Source organism: Hyperolius riggenbachi, chromosome 2, assembly GCF_040937935.1.
Source record: "Hyperolius riggenbachi isolate aHypRig1 chromosome 2, aHypRig1.pri, whole genome shotgun sequence".
Lineage (NCBI taxonomy): Eukaryota > Metazoa > Chordata > Amphibia > Anura > Hyperoliidae > Hyperolius > Hyperolius riggenbachi.
This window is the reverse complement of record NC_090647.1, coordinates 143,280,659-143,297,764: the sequence shown is the minus strand read 5'-3', so window position 1 is coordinate 143,297,764 and position 17,106 is coordinate 143,280,659. Positions and strand designations below refer to the sequence as shown.

General features: G+C 40.3%; 1 protein-coding gene across 1 annotated transcript in view; it reads left to right on the top strand.

The window, feature by feature from the left end:
- PAN2 (poly(A) specific ribonuclease subunit PAN2) overlaps positions 1 to 16,806 on the top strand; it is a 117,206-nt gene extending 100,400 nt beyond the window's left edge. Inside the window, exons 18-26 of the mRNA XM_068267590.1 lie at positions 1,087 to 1,230; positions 3,730 to 3,789; positions 3,888 to 3,978; positions 4,212 to 4,369; positions 4,995 to 5,138; positions 5,225 to 5,404; positions 5,939 to 6,032; positions 8,879 to 9,076; positions 16,758 to 16,806. Of these exons, the coding sequence (XP_068123691.1) occupies positions 1,087 to 1,230; positions 3,730 to 3,789; positions 3,888 to 3,978; positions 4,212 to 4,369; positions 4,995 to 5,138; positions 5,225 to 5,404; positions 5,939 to 6,032; positions 8,879 to 9,076; positions 16,758 to 16,792 (1,104 nt within the window). The 3' untranslated portion in view covers positions 16,793 to 16,806. The remainder of the gene's footprint in view (positions 1 to 1,086; positions 1,231 to 3,729; positions 3,790 to 3,887; positions 3,979 to 4,211; positions 4,370 to 4,994; positions 5,139 to 5,224; positions 5,405 to 5,938; positions 6,033 to 8,878; positions 9,077 to 16,757) is intronic.
- Positions 16,807 to 17,106: the final 300 nt, after the last annotated feature.

Sequence of the window (17,106 nt, the reverse complement as noted above, 5' to 3'; positions counted from 1 at the left end):
ATGACGCAAGTAAATAAGGCAGTACGGAAGCCTCTGAGGACTGCCGCTATAGCGGCTGAAGATGTTCCGATACTTTGTCCGCTGGGATCGCGCTGCTGTGGGGCTGACTGGGCTGACACTGGACTGGATTAAAAGATCACAGAACAAAGCATTGCAGATAACAGCGGCTTTCCCTATGCCACTTAGTCATTGTGGATCGCGCTGCTGGGCACGCTGGGGAGATAAAGATCAAAGAACAAGCAGAGTGCATTATAACAGCGGCTTCTCCTATGCAGCTTATGCTGGGAGTACACGGTTCGCTTTGAACCGTGTAATCGAGCCGCTGATGGCTCGATTGAGAATTTCCGACCTGTCCGATACCCTGCCGGATCGATTCCCCGCTCAATACCGCGGGCAGGACAATAGTAAAAAAACTATAAGAAGATAAGAAGCCGCCCACGGGGACGAGCGGGAATCGATCCGGGCGCCCGCGGGGACGCACCGGAATCTATCGAGCGGCTCGATACACGGTTCAAAACGAACCGTGCATTCCCAGCATTAGACATTGTGGATCGCGCTGCCCCTGCCACCCGCTGTGGACTACCGCTTCTGCTGCTGTGCCACCCACTAGGAGACAAGCACCAAGGTAGGTTACATTCGGACTATAAGACGCAGTAACTCCCCCCCCCCCCCACACACACACACACACTTTTGGGGGAGAAAAAGTGCGTCTTATAGTCCGAAAAATACGATGTGTGTGTGTGTGTATGTATATATATTCTTTTATTTTCTATCTTGGTTAGTATGTGCGTGATCCACTATGACTCATGTTATGCATGAATTGTCTATGTGACCGTTGCAATTATTGTTGTTATTGCTGATGTTCAGTAATATCTGTTCTTATTGCATAAGCTATGATGTGCATTATCCCCATTGGGGAGTTATCAAGGCTATCAATGCTTTTTTTTTTTGTTGTTTTGTTTCATTTCTTATCTTTTGAAAAAATAAAACATTTTCGAAACTAAAATGATTTATTTTGTTCAAGACCGTATCTTAGATACAAATACAGTAATTTTTCATGAAATTTTATTTTACTATTTTATACAGACTAGCCAGTCAGAGGATGACAAGGATGAAACCTCAAATGTATATCAACTTACGGCTACTGTTGTTCATATCCTGGATCCTCGTACAGGTGGCAGTTTGGTAGCGCATATCAAAGTGGGAGAAACGTATCACCAAAGGAAAGAGGTGAGTGTTTAAAGTGAACTCGAGGTGAGCTGTTTATGGAGGCTGCCATATTTATTTCCTTTTAAGCAATACCCACTGCCTGTCTGCATGCTGATCCTCTGCCTCTTAATTCTTTTAGTTATAGACCCTGAACAAACATATGCAGATCAGGTGGTTGACAATATTGTCAGTGCTGACAAGATTGGCTGCATGCTTGTTTCTGGTGTAATTTAGACACTACTGCAGCCAGATAGATCAGCAGGGCTGCCAGGCAACTGGTATTGTTTAAAAGGAAACGCGTATGGCAGCCTCCATATCACCCTCACCTTGGGTTCACTTTAAGCTATATTTACAGACCTTGTCAACTGACCATATGACACAACCAACCAGTACAGATTTATTTCATAAGCAATGTTGTAGGTTTTGTTTTCTTTCTTTTTCTCTTGAGCATCACTTGAGAAAATGGTTATTGTGCAAAATGTTTACTTTTTGTGAATGGTAGACAATCATTGTAACCGCAGGTGTCCAGGCACATGACTAAAGCCTGGTATACACTTTCAGTTATGATCAGACCAATTTTACCACCTCCATGTAGTATGAGGGGTTACCTACACAATCTGTTCATAGTATTCAATCTCTGTTGACCCTCCTACTACATGGAAGTGATTAACTGCTTTAGGTTCCAGGACATAGATTCTATGTCCTAATAAATCCTCCTGTGTGTTCTAGGACGTAGAATCTACGTCCTGCAGTAAATTGCGCTGCCCGCCGCCTCTGTGTGTGCACGTGATCGTGCACAGTCATGTGAATGGTCCTGTGAAAGATTGTTGCTATTAGCTAGCAACAACCATTCAATAAAGTTAGAAGAAAAAAAAAGTTGTAAAGGTTAACAAAAAATTTTTTTTAGTGACATGGGCCCCCAAAAATATATATTTTTTTAAATTCCCCATTGCTTTTTAACCCCAAATTAGCCTATTAACCCATTATTAACCCCTGCAATACCTATGTCTGTTTAAAAACATTCAGGGACTGCCGCCAGTAGCCATCGGATGCAATTGCTGGGGCGAAGTTTCAGGCCCTAATGCTCTACAGATGTAACGCTCTGCCATTGCCTAGTGATGCATCTGTACAGCTCTATGCCCCTTGAACTGTCGCTCTAGCGAATGCATTCAATCGCCACAGACTGGGAATAACTGTTCGCCACATGCTCAGCTAGAAGTAAAATGTGGCATATGGGGTATCATTTTAATCGGGAAGGGCCAAATAATTTATTTGTAAATGTTTTATAACTGTGGGGTGTGCGATGTGAAAATTAGGGAGGGGGGAAAATTATTTTCAAAAATTTCTGCATTTACGCCTCATTTTTCCCTATAAATGGACTATAAAACAATAGTTTTGGGAGAAAAATATTACCCAAAGAAAGCCTGGATTGTACTGAAAAAAAACACAAGATATGGATCACCAAGATGGAAAACAAGTTTGCTTTCTTCAAACAGGAAGAATTTGTGATAATTCAGGTTGGAGGGAGCTCTGAGATGTCTCCCAGTGCATCACTGCTGAATATATTCAAATTAACCATTGTACCCTTAGAAGCTAAACACACCTCCAGAACCACTGGGATGCAATGATGTGTCAGCTTGTTAATTTGTATGCATGTTGGATTATTATGGCTCTGTACAGACGGTTTTGGATTGGTTGATCCTCATCAGTGCATGGCATGGATTAATTTGGCTCTATGGAGTAGGGCTTGAAAACCCAGAGGTACAGACTAACCAGCAAGCTCATGGTGAACCAGAACTCATTGGAGTGTGTAAGGGGCTACAATGGTCCTAAAAGCCCCCTTACTAAAATGCAATGGAAAACAAGTTTGCTTTCTTGATTTTTCTAACCAACCAATTTTTTTGGAGTTTACAAGATTTTATCTCGAAATTGCGGCAATTTCGAAAGTGTGTGTGTGTGTGTGTGTGTGTGTGTGTGTGTGTGTGTGTGTGTGTGTGTGTGTGTGTGTGTGTGTGTGTGTGTGTGTGTGACTACCTTAATTCTCTGCAGAGTGCTTGCAGCAGAGCGAGTATAAACATTGGCAGTGCTGCTTTTTTTTTTTTTTTTTTTTTTTTTTTTATACACCAGTCATGTTTGGGTCAGCACTGCTTACTGTGAATCATGGGCAGAAGGCACTTGGCTCCCACACCAACCCCTTCTTTTCAGTCTCCCCAGGCTATTCAGTGAAGTAATAATTAATTGCAGTATTTGTATAGCGCCTTTCTCCTGTCGGACTCAAAGCGAGGCAGCCACTAGAGCGCACTCAGTAGGCAGTAGCAGTGTTAAGGAGACTTGCCCAAGAAACTCCTTACTGAAATAGGTGCTGGCTTACTGAACAGGCAGAGCCGAGATTTGAACCCAGGTCTCCTGTGTCAGAGGCAGAGCCCTTAACCATGGCAGATGGAAGTACTGAGTACATGTTCCGTAGCTTACTGGACTGGCTAATCATCCTTTAATAATGTCCTTGTATTTTTTTTCCAGGGTGTGACGCATCAGCAGTGGTATTTGTTTAATGATTTTCTTATTGAACCTGTTGATAAGGTATGATTGAGTTGAAGTTTGTTTTTTATGAACAATCTAACTGGAATAAATCTAGAATTATCCTTTAGTGACTGTGTGTACTGTTCGTCTTCTTTCAGTGTGAAGCTGTCCAGTTTGATATGAACTGGAAAATTCCTGCAATCTTATTTTATACAAAAAGGAGCCTACATTCCAAGTACAACTTATCAAGTAAGCTGAATACTGTGTCTGAGGTCTTTATGAATATACTTTGTTTTACATACAACCTTTTTCTGCCCTCTTCAAGATTCACCTCATATTCACGTATACAAGACTTCTTATGAGCCTCTCTCCTCCTCTGGAATTCCCTCCTCTGTACAGCACAATGGAAGATGATTGTTACACTAATCACTTATTATAACAATAATGTGTTGCTTAGAGTTGAGTTATAATTCTACTTTCAGTTAAAAACCCAATTGAAGCGAATGTACTGCTGGCCGAAGCTTCTCTTGCTCGGAAACAACGGAAATGTCATGCCACATTCATTCCCCTGTTGCTGAATGAGATGCCTCAACCAGGAGAACTTGTGGGGTTGGATGCTGAATTTGTAACACTCAATCAGGTAAGGTTTTAATTACATGTATATTCTATTGCTGTTGGCTGATGTCTATCCATTATTTGACTTGTGGACTAGCACATTTTTGTTTTTCTTTTTATAGCAGTAATTTCCTCACTAATACTGTATTGACACTGGTAAACCTTGAACATACAGTAGTTTGAAGCAATCCTTGGCCATTCACACCTCCCAATTTAATGTAAACCTCTGTTATTATTGCGGTCTAAGATGGTTGGTGGAGGAGCTTCAGTATTCTCCCCAGAATTTTTTTCCAAGCCGGGTGACGTGGAAAAGTATCCGGGGGGGGGGGGGGGGCGCATCGGGGGAATGCAGGGTCAGGCAACTCTGCTTACAGCATAGGAGGAGGCTGAAGAGGCAAGCCAATGACTGACTGACTGCATGGAGCTCGCTAAAATTAGCCAGGTGGAGCACTGCTAAAAGAGCCAAGGGAGAACTCTGGGCTTACTGTATGTTCCTACATGTTCAGTGTTTTCAATTTTATCTCCGAGCCCTGTTTGGACTATGCCCAGTGCAGTTTGGATGTTTATTTCAACGCTTGGTGCTGAAGTGAACACCCTCTTTTTGTCTACTACTACACAGCTGACTGACAACCCACGTTTGTCTATTTCAGGAAGAGGCTGAGCTTCGCAGTGATGGTACAAAATCCACTATCAAACCTAGTCAGATGTCAGTGGCTCGAATCACATGTGTTAGGGGGCAAGGGCCTAATGAAGGCGTTCCTTTCATTGATGACTATATTTCCACCCAGGAACAAGTGAGTACATTCTTAATATAACAAGTGTAGTTGTCAGTGGAATCAAAGTACTGCACCTAAAAGGGCTAATTTCTTACCATCTCCAGGTTGTTGATTATCTGACTCAATACTCTGGTATAAAACCTGGTGACTTGGATGCCAAGATCTCATCCAAACATCTGACCACACTAAAATCCACATATCTCAAACTGAGGTTCCTCATTGATGTTGGAGTCAAATTTGTGGGTCACGGTCTTCAAAAAGATTTTCGAGTGATAAATCTGATGGTATGACGTTTCCCTATTTTCATTCTCTTTTTATTTTAAACCAAAGCTGCTGGAATTTTAAAGGATGCTTTCTTTTTTTTATTTATTTTACTTAACATTAAAAGTGGTCTAGTTTACTGTAGTAAGTTATTTAATGTCTAACTCTGCTGATATTTAAAAGCTTTAGGTGGCTATAGTGTGTACAACAAATGGTGTAGGTTTTTTTTCTAATATTTTGTAAATGCACAGCCATATTACACAGAACCTGTCTCCTGCTAGTTGTGCTTTTTACTGTTTTTGTTGTTCTTCTAGTGTTGTAATTTTCTATACGACTTGGTTAATAGTTAGAACTTTAGGATTGTTAGCGTAAACCCACCTAAAGTGTGTGTGTGTGTGTGTGTGTGTGTGTGTGTGTGTGTGTGTGTGTGTGTGTGTGTGTGTGTGTTTTTTCCCCTTTAGCTCAATGGCATTTGTATTAAGAAATTGCATAAAAGTGCAATGTATACATATGATAATTGATCTTATTTACAATGAGCATTTTTTAATTCCATGTAGGTGCCAAAAGACCAAGTGATTGACACAGTCTACTTGTTCCACATACCACGCAAAAGGATGATTTCTCTCCGATACTTGGCATGGTATTTCCTTGGTGAGTCTTGTGTGATAAGACCATATAACTGGTTGGCTTTTTGGTTTTGAGTTGACCTAAACTAACTGAAGCACAACATGGGCACTGATCAGATGTGTCTGGTGAACTCTCACAATGGCCAGACCATGTAGGCCTAAGGGCTAGTGCACACCAAAAATCGCTAGCGTAATCGCAAATGCCTAGCATTTTCAAGTGATTCCAGGCATGTGCCTAGCAACTTTCTGTTTATGCCTAGCGATTGTTGGAGCGTTTTGGGCAGTGATTTTTTTTTTTCTTCCTAGTTTGACCCGGAAGAAATCTGCATTGTAAAAAAAAGAAAATCGCCCAGTTCAATGTGTTGTTGTTTTTGTTTTGTGTTTTTGTTTTTTGTGTGATTTTTCCTCTTTTCCTATACTTAACATTGAGGCATGTAATTGCCTCAAAAATGCTGCAGGACTCGCGTTTAGGAAAAAAAATCACATCACTCTGGTGTGATAGATCCCAAACAAATACATTAGACAAGCACTTTTCAAAGCGCTAGCGTTTTTAAAGGCACTCGGAAATGCTCTTGGTGTGTACCAGCCCTCTAACTACGCAAACAATTTACTTTACTGTAAACGGAACTATAACGACATATATGGTAGAATGAAACCCATTTTTATGTTAATTATCCTGGTTTTGGCATCTAAAATACTTTCTAGAACTGTATATTGGTATGTAACCTCATCCTGCTATTTGATGCTTGGCCTAAGCAATGATGTAACGGTCTCCTGCCCCAGAACACTGTGGGAGTCTAGGCACTTCATAACAAACATCCCACACTAGTCCACCTTGCCAGCAGTAAAAATGGCGCAAACTGTGAAAAATTGAAGCACGCAAATCAAGGTGATGAAAGGGTAATTGTATTCGTTGGGAAATTTGAAAGGTTGTTCTAGGGTCACTTGACCTTTTTGTCTGCCACAATTAGTAGTTCATAGCTTAAGGGGACCACATAGTGGATCCATATAAGTAAATCAACTGCTATACCCTGAAAGGGGAAGATGTACTAGAGGGATTGTAGCAGTTTTCTCACCCTGTGAACTGTTTTCTCTATCTAATCAATCAGATTCATCTGCTTCATGATCAGATCTGCAGTTATTTACAGCTTCTCGAACTCCTTCATCTGTACCTTCTTGTAAGATACGCTGTCTTCTCTGTGTATGTAGAACTAAGACAGCTGCTCTCTATGTTCATTTTGTGGTCCAGAGCCAGCCAACAGAGCACTGCACACACCAGAGAAGATAGCATGACTCCTCATAAGAGGAGGTGGAGATTTTATTATCTAAAAATGCTACTTACCTGCCTGTCATGCTGGCCTTTTGGTTTCACTTTTTGAGGTTATGAGTAGTATCTGACTCTTCCTGGATTGCTGACTTAGCAGGCAAGTATAGTGTTTTTAACACTTTTTGATCCTGTGTTGGACATTGGCCTTGATTCATCATTGTCTTTGAGATAACTTTTTCCAGTTTGTTAAATTACCGAATTCGAAGTTTATCGATTTCTAGTTGTATTCATCAAGGTTTTTCCGCATTCGGTGTGAATTCGATAAAATATCGATAACCATTCGGTAACGTGTCGATATCTCCATTTTACAGCGGTAATTTAATACAAGGCCATAAGATTCCCATGGAATTGTGGGTAAAAGGCAGTCCTTTGAACACCACGTAGCAACATTCTGAATAGGGCTTAACACATGGACCAGGATTCTGGAAGTGGCTTGGGACAATCCCACAATTTCGCCAGCTGCGGCTTGATAGGAGCCTTTTCTAAAAAAAATATAGTGCAGCTAGCAAATTAATTAACCCTGGCACTGCCTGTGTTCTCTTACAAGATGATTCAAGAAAAATGCAGATGTCCTGTTATAGCAAATAAATCCATTATCTTGCAAACTGATATGGTTCTAGACCTTATTCTTGCCCTTCTGCGCCTTTGAATTACTCTCAGCTGATACATAACCACTTCAAATGGCTCCATCTTCTCTGTCAGCAATGATCTGACCGGAATAACGACAGAGCAGTGAAGGAGATAACTAATCCTCAATGTAACGCTAAACCACACCCACTTTCATTTTCACGAATTGCACTTTTTTCCGTTTTATCGCATCATTACCAAATGATTACCGAATGCTCGCTAACAGCTGTAGATAACTTTGATGAATCCTGAAATCAACTTATCGAGTTCGGTATTTTACCGAGCTGTCGGTAATTGATTCGATAAGTCTTGATGAATCGAGGCCTATGCCTGCCATTGGTATATTTCAGCTCCGCAACAATTATTGGACATAGTCCAACACAGAAAAACATGATTGCTGCTAGAGGCACCACTGCCAAATCTATTCCAGCACAGTATCTGCTTTTGTAGATCAGTGTCGTACTAAGTCCAACACTTTGGTTACCGCCGGCCTTATGTTCTGCCACTGAACTACTTAAGATCAGTATTATGTGGGCACATTTGGGCTTGCCACTAGGGGTCAGGTTATGTGCTGGATTGCCTCCTTGCACATCACCCAAGGATCACCCATGTCCCAAGCCTCCACCCACATGGCAGAAAAAAGTCGGGGGGGCATGGGTAATTGAAACAATAAAATGGTAAGGGTTAAGGTAGACTGAAAGATTGCTTCGAATTTTCAGATTGTCCTTTTCCCTTTTGAACTACTGTTGCAGTTTGCTTGCTTTAGTGTTACTCTTGAGTCAGAAACTCCTATTTTTGTTCCCATGACCCTCACTGAAACATGTTTGTACAGAGTCATTCATTTTCAAATACAAATGTGGTGTGTTTCGAAGACTGGTTTCCAGTAAAACTGACCTGTTTTGTACTGTCTCTTACAGATCTTAAAATCCAAGGAGAAACACATGATAGTATTGAAGATGCACGAACAGCGCTGCAGCTCTATCGCAAATACTTAGAGTTGAGTCGGAACGGCAAAGAGCCAGATAATTTCCGAAAAGTTCTTAAAGCCCTTTATGAAAAAGGACGGAAAATGGACTGGAAGGTTCCGGAACCAGATTCCCAAAGCAGCCCAAAAAGTAAAGTCAACGTGATTCTTCTTGACCCTGACACCAATGATGACTTCTCTGCACTTCAGTGACTTGCCCTTTCCCTCACTTGACTGATCACCTATTGCTTTCTCTCACCACCTTTCTCTGATCAAATTTCTTCCCGACTGCTCTGAAAGTCTTGGCTTGAATCGTGCAGGATTACTTTTTTGAATACCTTGTGCTGATCCTTTTCAGGCCTCTAAATGCCACTGCTTGCTATGCTATGCTTAAGTCTCACATTTTAGGTCAAACACTTGGGTTTTATCCATCTTAAATATACTTTACAAAATAAGTGGTAGGTATGCATGTTAGCATATGCTCTTCAGTGCAGGTCGTTAATTTTCAACATTGTTTGAAGTCTCTGACTGCATTTTAATGTTAATTCACTGTTTAAGGGCTGTGCCACACCACCAAGCGCTTTTCAATCCATTTTCATTTTTTAAAAAACGCTCCCAGAAAATTGCCCCAATTGTGATTTTAAAAAAAAATCATGATCATAACTGTTTTTCTGCAGTTTGACCATGATTTTCATGCAAGTCAATGGGAGTATTTAAATAAGGCAGAAAAAAAACTGATCAAAAAGTGCTCGGCAGTGTCTTTGCCCTTAAAAGGAACCTAAGGTGAGCGACATATAGAGGCTGCCATATTTATTTCCTTGTAAACAATACCAGTTGCCTGGCAGCCCTGCAGATCCTACTGGTCAGTAGGGTCTTAATCACACCCCTGAAACGAGCAGGCAGCTAATCTTGTCAGAATTGGCATACACATCTGAGCTGCTGCATGTTTCTTCAGGTCCTGTGGCTTAAAGTATTAGAGGCAGTGGGATTAGCAGGATCGCCAGGAAATGTGCATTCCTTAAAAGGAAATAAACATGTCAGCCTCCATACCCCTCACTTCGGGTTCCCTTTAAAGTGTACCAGAGACGAATAACAAGTGTTGTTGTTTTTTTTATCCATACCTGGGTCTTCCTCCAGCTCCATCCGCACAAATTGCTCCTACGTCGCCTTCAGGACTCGGTACCAGAGCTGGAGAAGGCTGAGGACGGCGGTGTGGGAGCGATCCGGGCGGATGGCGCTGGAGGAAGCCCCAGGTATGTATAAAACTTTTATTAGTCTCTGGTTTCCTTTTAATGATGAAATACTAGTTACAAAATTAAATAGTAGGCAGGATGGACTCTTATGATCAATGATCTCCAGTTCTGGAAAACCTTTGTAAAATAGAGATATTGCAAAAAAAAAAACCCTAGTGGCAAATTGAACCACAGTGGAGGTTGCTGGGGAGGTTTGGGGAACCAGATTCCAACACCCCCTCACTCAAAAAATTTTTGTATTATATGGAAGGCTCCTGTGATGCAGCGTGCTCTCAGAGCTGCCATTTTCCAGCAGGTCTGGGGTGGTTACGGAGGTGTCTTGCTTATGCTCTGATCAGCTCCTTTAGCATCTAAGGATCATGAATGAGCCCAGGGTTGAATCTTTACAGCTCTACAACAGATTGGTCTTGTGACTGCAGGTGTCAAAAGTGCAGTGATCCTGGGGGTAAGATTACTGGGGTGGATGATGTTCACTTTTAAAAGGTAAAAATTGTCTTTAGAATCTGCCATTCTTAATGCATTTTTTTTTTTTTATAAATGCTTAACTAAAAATTAACATTGTGTTCCATGTTAGAATTTTACTGTATAAATCTATATCCGACTCATTCTGCTTCATCTTCCATTTTCCTGACACAGAACCCTGAGCCACCCCATTCCTAAAACACCTGTAAATATCCCACCTGGGGAAAGCCAATATCTGTACAATTACATTTTTGGTACGCTGTCACTCTGAAATGGTTTGCAACCATTTGTACCAGTAGCGATTCAGCAGAATGCCTTGGAGTTTGGATGCTTTATGCAATGCAGTTTGCTGTACGTTGTACTACAAAGCAAAGTGCTGTGCACTACAATTTCGACATTGTTCATTATAATGAATAAGGGAAGTATATATAAATACAAACAGAAGTGCAGTATTGCAACACTCCAAGCTAGTGGGCTTATGCGTAACAGTTGATGTTTTTGACTAAGGCCACATACACACATCAGACCATAGTCTTTTGAAAATGAAAGATCACAGACCAATTTTACCCCCTTCCATGTAGTATGAGAGCCATACCTTCACAGTCTTTTCTATGGAGCTGAACTCCCCATCAGAAAAAAATCTTTGCAAGATGCTGCACACACAGATGCTGTACAGACACAAAAGATCAGTATCTGCAAAAAATCTGTTCCTGCCAAAGATCCATTCCTGCAAATTGCATTCATAGTCTATGAGATCTGCAGATCCTCATACACACCTTGTTTAACTGACATTAATCTGCAGATCTGAAAATCCATCCTGGTGGATCTGATCTGCAGATGATTGTCTGTTAAACAAGGTGTGTATGAGGATCTGCAGATATCATAGACTATGAATGCAATTTGCAGGAATGGATCATTTGCAGGAACAGATCTTTTGCAGATACTGATCTTTTGAAGGTCTACAGCATCTGTGTGTGCAGCATCTTGCCAAGATTTCTGTCTGATGGGGAGTTCAGCTCCATAGAATAGACTGTGTAGGTATGGCTCTCATACTACATGGAAGGGGGTAAAATTGGTCTGTGATCTTTCATTTTCCAAAGACTATGGTCTGATGTGTGTATGAGCCTTAATGCACATTGTGCAGTGCATTGTGCTGCACTGTAACAGACTTTGGAGCAAGTGTTTATACCTGCAGGTAAATATGGACTGGCAGCTGTAAAGTAATGGCTGCAGTTCCAATAAAGGCTGCTGATTGCTGGCCACTGGCTTGTAAGACCCTTTACAAGTTGAAATGTGCTGCCTTAAAGGGAACCTGAAGTGAGGAGCATATGGTGGCTACCTTATTTCCTTTTAAACCGTACTAGCTACCTGCCAGTCCTGCTGATCCATTTGACTGCAGTAGTGTCTGAATTATACACATGAAACAAGCATGCTGCTAATCGGGTCAGATTAGGTGAGAACACCTGTTTTGCATGCTTGTTCAGGGTCTGTGGCATAAACAAGAGGCAGAGGACCAGTAGGACAGCCAGGAATTGTAACTGTGTATAAGGAAATACAAATGTCAACCTCTATATCCCTCTCACTTTGGGTATGCTTTAATGGCTGTCTTGTATCTTGCTGTAGCTGAATTAAGTGCTTTGATATGTGATTTCCCCCCCCCCCCCCCCTCCCCTTCCCCCTCACAAAAGTATGTGAACTTTTTCCTTTCTAGTTATCTGACTGTGACAGAACGTGAGATTGCACTTATGGTCAACCTCCTCTGGTAACCACAGCTCTGCATATTTTACGTTGTTGGGCCATACCACTTTTCCATTTTTGGGCAGTGCTTTGCAGTAAACACTTTTTGGCCCATACCTGTGAATATTTATGAATACATCCCTGTGTTGACAAAGTCCTCATGAATTCTATTTTACATACTGGAGCTCAACCAAGAAAGCTGAATTCCTTATTGATACCTTACATTCGTTCCTAGCACATTAATGGTTATCAAAATACATTGTCAAAGCAAAACCGGTCTTATTCATGCTTCTCATTTTTTTTTTTTGTGTTTTAACCAAGTTGGCTGGCACTTTAGTTTTTCCAATTTTCCCGATCTGTTTACAAACCCTGCCAGAATTTGATTGCTTAACAATTTTGCAGAGAATATGACTGATACAAGAACGTTTCTTTCATTAATGGCTTGTGGTTGGCTGAAGCCATTTATTGCCAATTTACCCTTTTTAAATCATAATACTTACACAAACTACCCAAATGGCTTTGATCAAAAGCTTACATACCCCAGTTCTTAATACCATGTATTGCCCCCAGACAAAGTAACCTTTTGGATTGGTTGGTGAGTTCACAATTTTGGATGTTTGTACAATCAATGCGATCTCGTTCAGAGATCAAGTAAGCTGCCACTACTTCTCATTTTGAACGTGAGCAGATGCTATGCCAACTAACTTGTCCTGTAGGCAAAAGGATTATTTTACCAACCTCACTAGATATAACCATATATATTAATAAAGTTATGGTAAAGTTTTCTCCGAAAGGCGGGATTTTTTGCAGAGGATATTCAGAACCATTGTTTTATAACAAAATAGGACACAAAAATGAATACAGAAAAATGCCAAAAATTAACAATAGAATGAGATTTGATATAGTAAAAATATTGGGAATTGATATAGAAAAAAATTGGATAAAGTCTGAGCAGTCTATGGAATAATTGTAATTGTTTTAGAGATTGTAACTCAAAGAAGATAATAGAAAGTACTTTTGTTAATAGTCCAAAGATAAGCCCCGGATCCATTTGGGGTAGGAATGGATCCGTAATAAATGGATCAGCATGGAAGGACCTAGGATGGTCTGTGTTCAAACTTTTAACCATTTCTCTCCTGGGGTGGAGATTGTAATGATTTCGGCAGATTCTGTCATCTGACCAAGATCTGTCCCTTTCATTAGAGCAGAAAGAGATATGAAATGTCTCTAATATATTGCACAGAAATGATATTTACAGAGTGTGGGTGTGAATTATGGATTCCTCGGGTTCTTTGGAGTTCATAGGTATCAAAACTGGGTAGTTATGTTGTATTTCAGAGATATCCACATCTCAGTGGCAGAAGGTGCTATAATGAAGATTATCGAAGTTGACACATTCATGTTGTGTTCAGCGACAATCCCACAAATTTTTCATATGGCTAACATAAATGAAAATCTAAAATTCTGATAGGAAACTGTTATTTATTACTAGTTAAATTACATTGGCCTCAATTCACTAAGATCATGCTGGAGATAAGGCAAGAGAAAACTTACCTCCACACAGTGAGATTGTTATTTTATCCCTTCATTCCTTAAGTTACCTCTTCTGTAAAGTTACCTCTTCTGTAGTTAAGTTACCTCTTCTGTAGTTAAGTTACCTCCTCTGTAGTTAAGTTACCTCCTCTGTAGTTAAGTTATTTTCACACGCAGTTAATTAACAGCCTGTCTTTAACTCTGGAGTTATTTTAAGGATTGAAGAGTTAACTTGAAGACAGAAGAGTTAAATTTAGGTTTGCCTGAGGTAAAATATTTCCTGAGTACTACGTGCCTCGTCACCATGGTGATAACTAGAGAAACGTTATTAAAGACAGGAGATAAGCTTAGTGAATTGAGGCCATTGTGTTGCACGAATATGATGCAGATAGTTACTCCTCATAATTCTATATTGATAGTTCTTGGCTATGAACATACATGACATCCACACTGAGAACCCTGGGCCTCAAGTGTGAAACCGGATATGTTCCTTGTAGAAACTCATGACTTTACTTCATTCATTTTCAAACCTGGATTGGGAAAATGACCATTGGAAGCCAAATTATTCTTGAGCAACAAGCCTTCGTACTAAGCAGTTTTCATGTCTAAGGCCTATTGTGTCTCTTGTGTGTGTGAAACAGAAGCATATAGGGAGACTGGCAGAGGGGGTCATAATAAACTACAGATAGTTCCAGAGACCTCCATACTAAGATCAGATGAGTTTTCTGAGATGAGGAAATTGGGATTTTGAGCAACAAAGAAGATCTTACCTCCTCTGTAGTTATTTTCACACACAGTTAATTAACAGCCTGTCTTTAACTCTGGAGTTATTTTAAGAATTGAAGAGTTAACTTAAAGACAGAAGAGTTAACTTTAGGTTTGCCTGAGGTAAAATGTTTCCTGAATACGACATGCCTCATCACCATGGTGATAACTGTAGAAACGTTATTAAAGACAGGAGATAAGCTTAGTGAATTGAGGCCATAGACATCAAATGTGGAGATGTCCCTTTGATAGTTTAGTGGCCTGGTTTCCTTCTTATCCGCTTTCCTGTGAACTGTGCATTTAGGAATGTGCTTGCTCTAGTGGAGAGGCTGCGTATTCTGCTGTACAGGGTACAATATAGCAAGAAACACATCTGTTGACCAGGGCTGCCCCTGTAGTAAACAGACACTTCTTATGAAATACATCGTAGTTTCAAAATGCCTTCTAGCTGTTTCAAATCACCCTGCGTTTTCAAGCTAACTTTAAATTTGGCTGGCTTTCATGTGAATTCCGAACCCATCACAATAGCTACTCTAGAACCTTCACTTTATGTTGCTGTAGCCAATAACAGGTCAACTTGGCCTTGTGTTTTGGATCATTGTCATGTTGGAATGTCCAGGTCTGTTCCATACTTTGCTTTCTGGCTGAGTGCAAATTTTCTTCCAGTATTTTTTCATAACTTACTGCATTCATATTGCCATCAATTCTAGCCAAATTTCCCATGCCCTTGTTTCTCACACATCCCCTAAACATCAGCGATCCACCACCCTGTTTCACAGTAGGAATGGTATACCTTTCATCCTAGGCCTTGTTCACTCCTCTCCAAATGTAGCTTTTATAGTTGTGGCCAAAAAGTCCAGTTGTGGCTGAAATTTCAGTTAGTATACCTGTCCCTAGTTTGGTTTTTATAGAACCTATCATTTTTCACTTATTAAATAGTTTGAACACTGATTGGCATTCTCAATTTCTATCCATTTCCTGTTTTATAGAGTTCAACTACCTTTCCCCACAGATTCTTTGACATTTCTTTTGCTTCCCCCATGACCAAAAAGTGTCAGTTCAGCACTGGATGAAAGATGCAAGGGTCTGTCAGGAGTCCAGAAACTCATTGACCTTTAATACACCCACTAATTACATGCAAACAGATCACGGGGAAGATGGTTACCGGTTATGGCCATTAAAACCTGTTTGTGTCAAGTTGTGTGCATGTTACCAGGCCACATCACCATGGGTTTTTAAACTTTTGATCAGGGTAATTTGTGTAGTTTATGAAATGATTTAGGATTTATAAAAAGTAAACACAGTTGTTTGGCAATAAATGGCTTCAGTCAGCCACTAACTGAGTGAATTAAAAAAAAATCATTAATTCTACCAGCGTAGTTCAACTTATGAGAACTCTATACCCTCAAACTACCTGGTAATACATATCCTGGAATGTCCTTCATGGACAGTCGCTCTTGCAGGAGCATTTTTTTTTGCCCCCAAGATGCATGACCACTCTGATGTAGTTCAATAAGGGGACGTTTATGAACTGTCTTCACACTGTCCCTAGGAGGCAATAAGTGACTTGTGGACCATAAAAAACTCAATTCATTTTGCATGCAAGGGGTATTCCGTTTGCAGTGAAATATAGGTTGAAAGGTGCAGCACATAATACAGGAAGTGGTCAAATTGGTCAGTTAAAGCACATCACACCTGATGTATCAACATGTACATTTTTGCTTTAGCACTCCTCAAACTACCGGTATTTGTTTTTTACCGGGAACTGAATGATTCTATGAGATGGAAAGATAACAATGCAGTAGTTTACAGAGGTGGTTTGGCCCATAGTGGACTTCTCATTAACAGCTTGTTTTATCCTGCATGCCCCATGAACTAACAAACTTTTAACAAGCCTGGTGGTTATAAATGTTGGTAATTTGTTGCAACTTAATAGTGGTAAGTGTGTCACTGTTGAAGTGTTTGATAGTTTTACTGAGCTGCTAATGACGACATGCAGGCTTGTTTTATCCTTTATTATGCAGTGAGTTGCTTATTGTGTGATATGGTCCTAACACCTCTCCAATTCTGTTTTATCCACAGATGCGCCAGTGTATTCTGCTGTGGTGGGACTTTAGGGTCCTCTTTTTTTTTTTTTAAAAAAACAAACAAAAAATATATATGTATAAAAAAAAATCTTTTTATTAATTTGGTAAAGTGGAAATGACTTTCCTTACAATTGTTTTTATTTTTACATGTTATACTCGGTAAAGCCGTTCTGTGAACGCCAGCACATGAAATTTTAATGAAAAATAATAAAGTATATAAAATCTTGTTGGCTTTAATTTTTTTTTTCTCAGGGAAGGGCTAGTTATGAGTTAGTGTGTGTGTGTGTGTGTGTGTGTGTGTGTGTGTGTGTGTGTGTGTGAGTGCATTAGTGTATGCGTGCTGA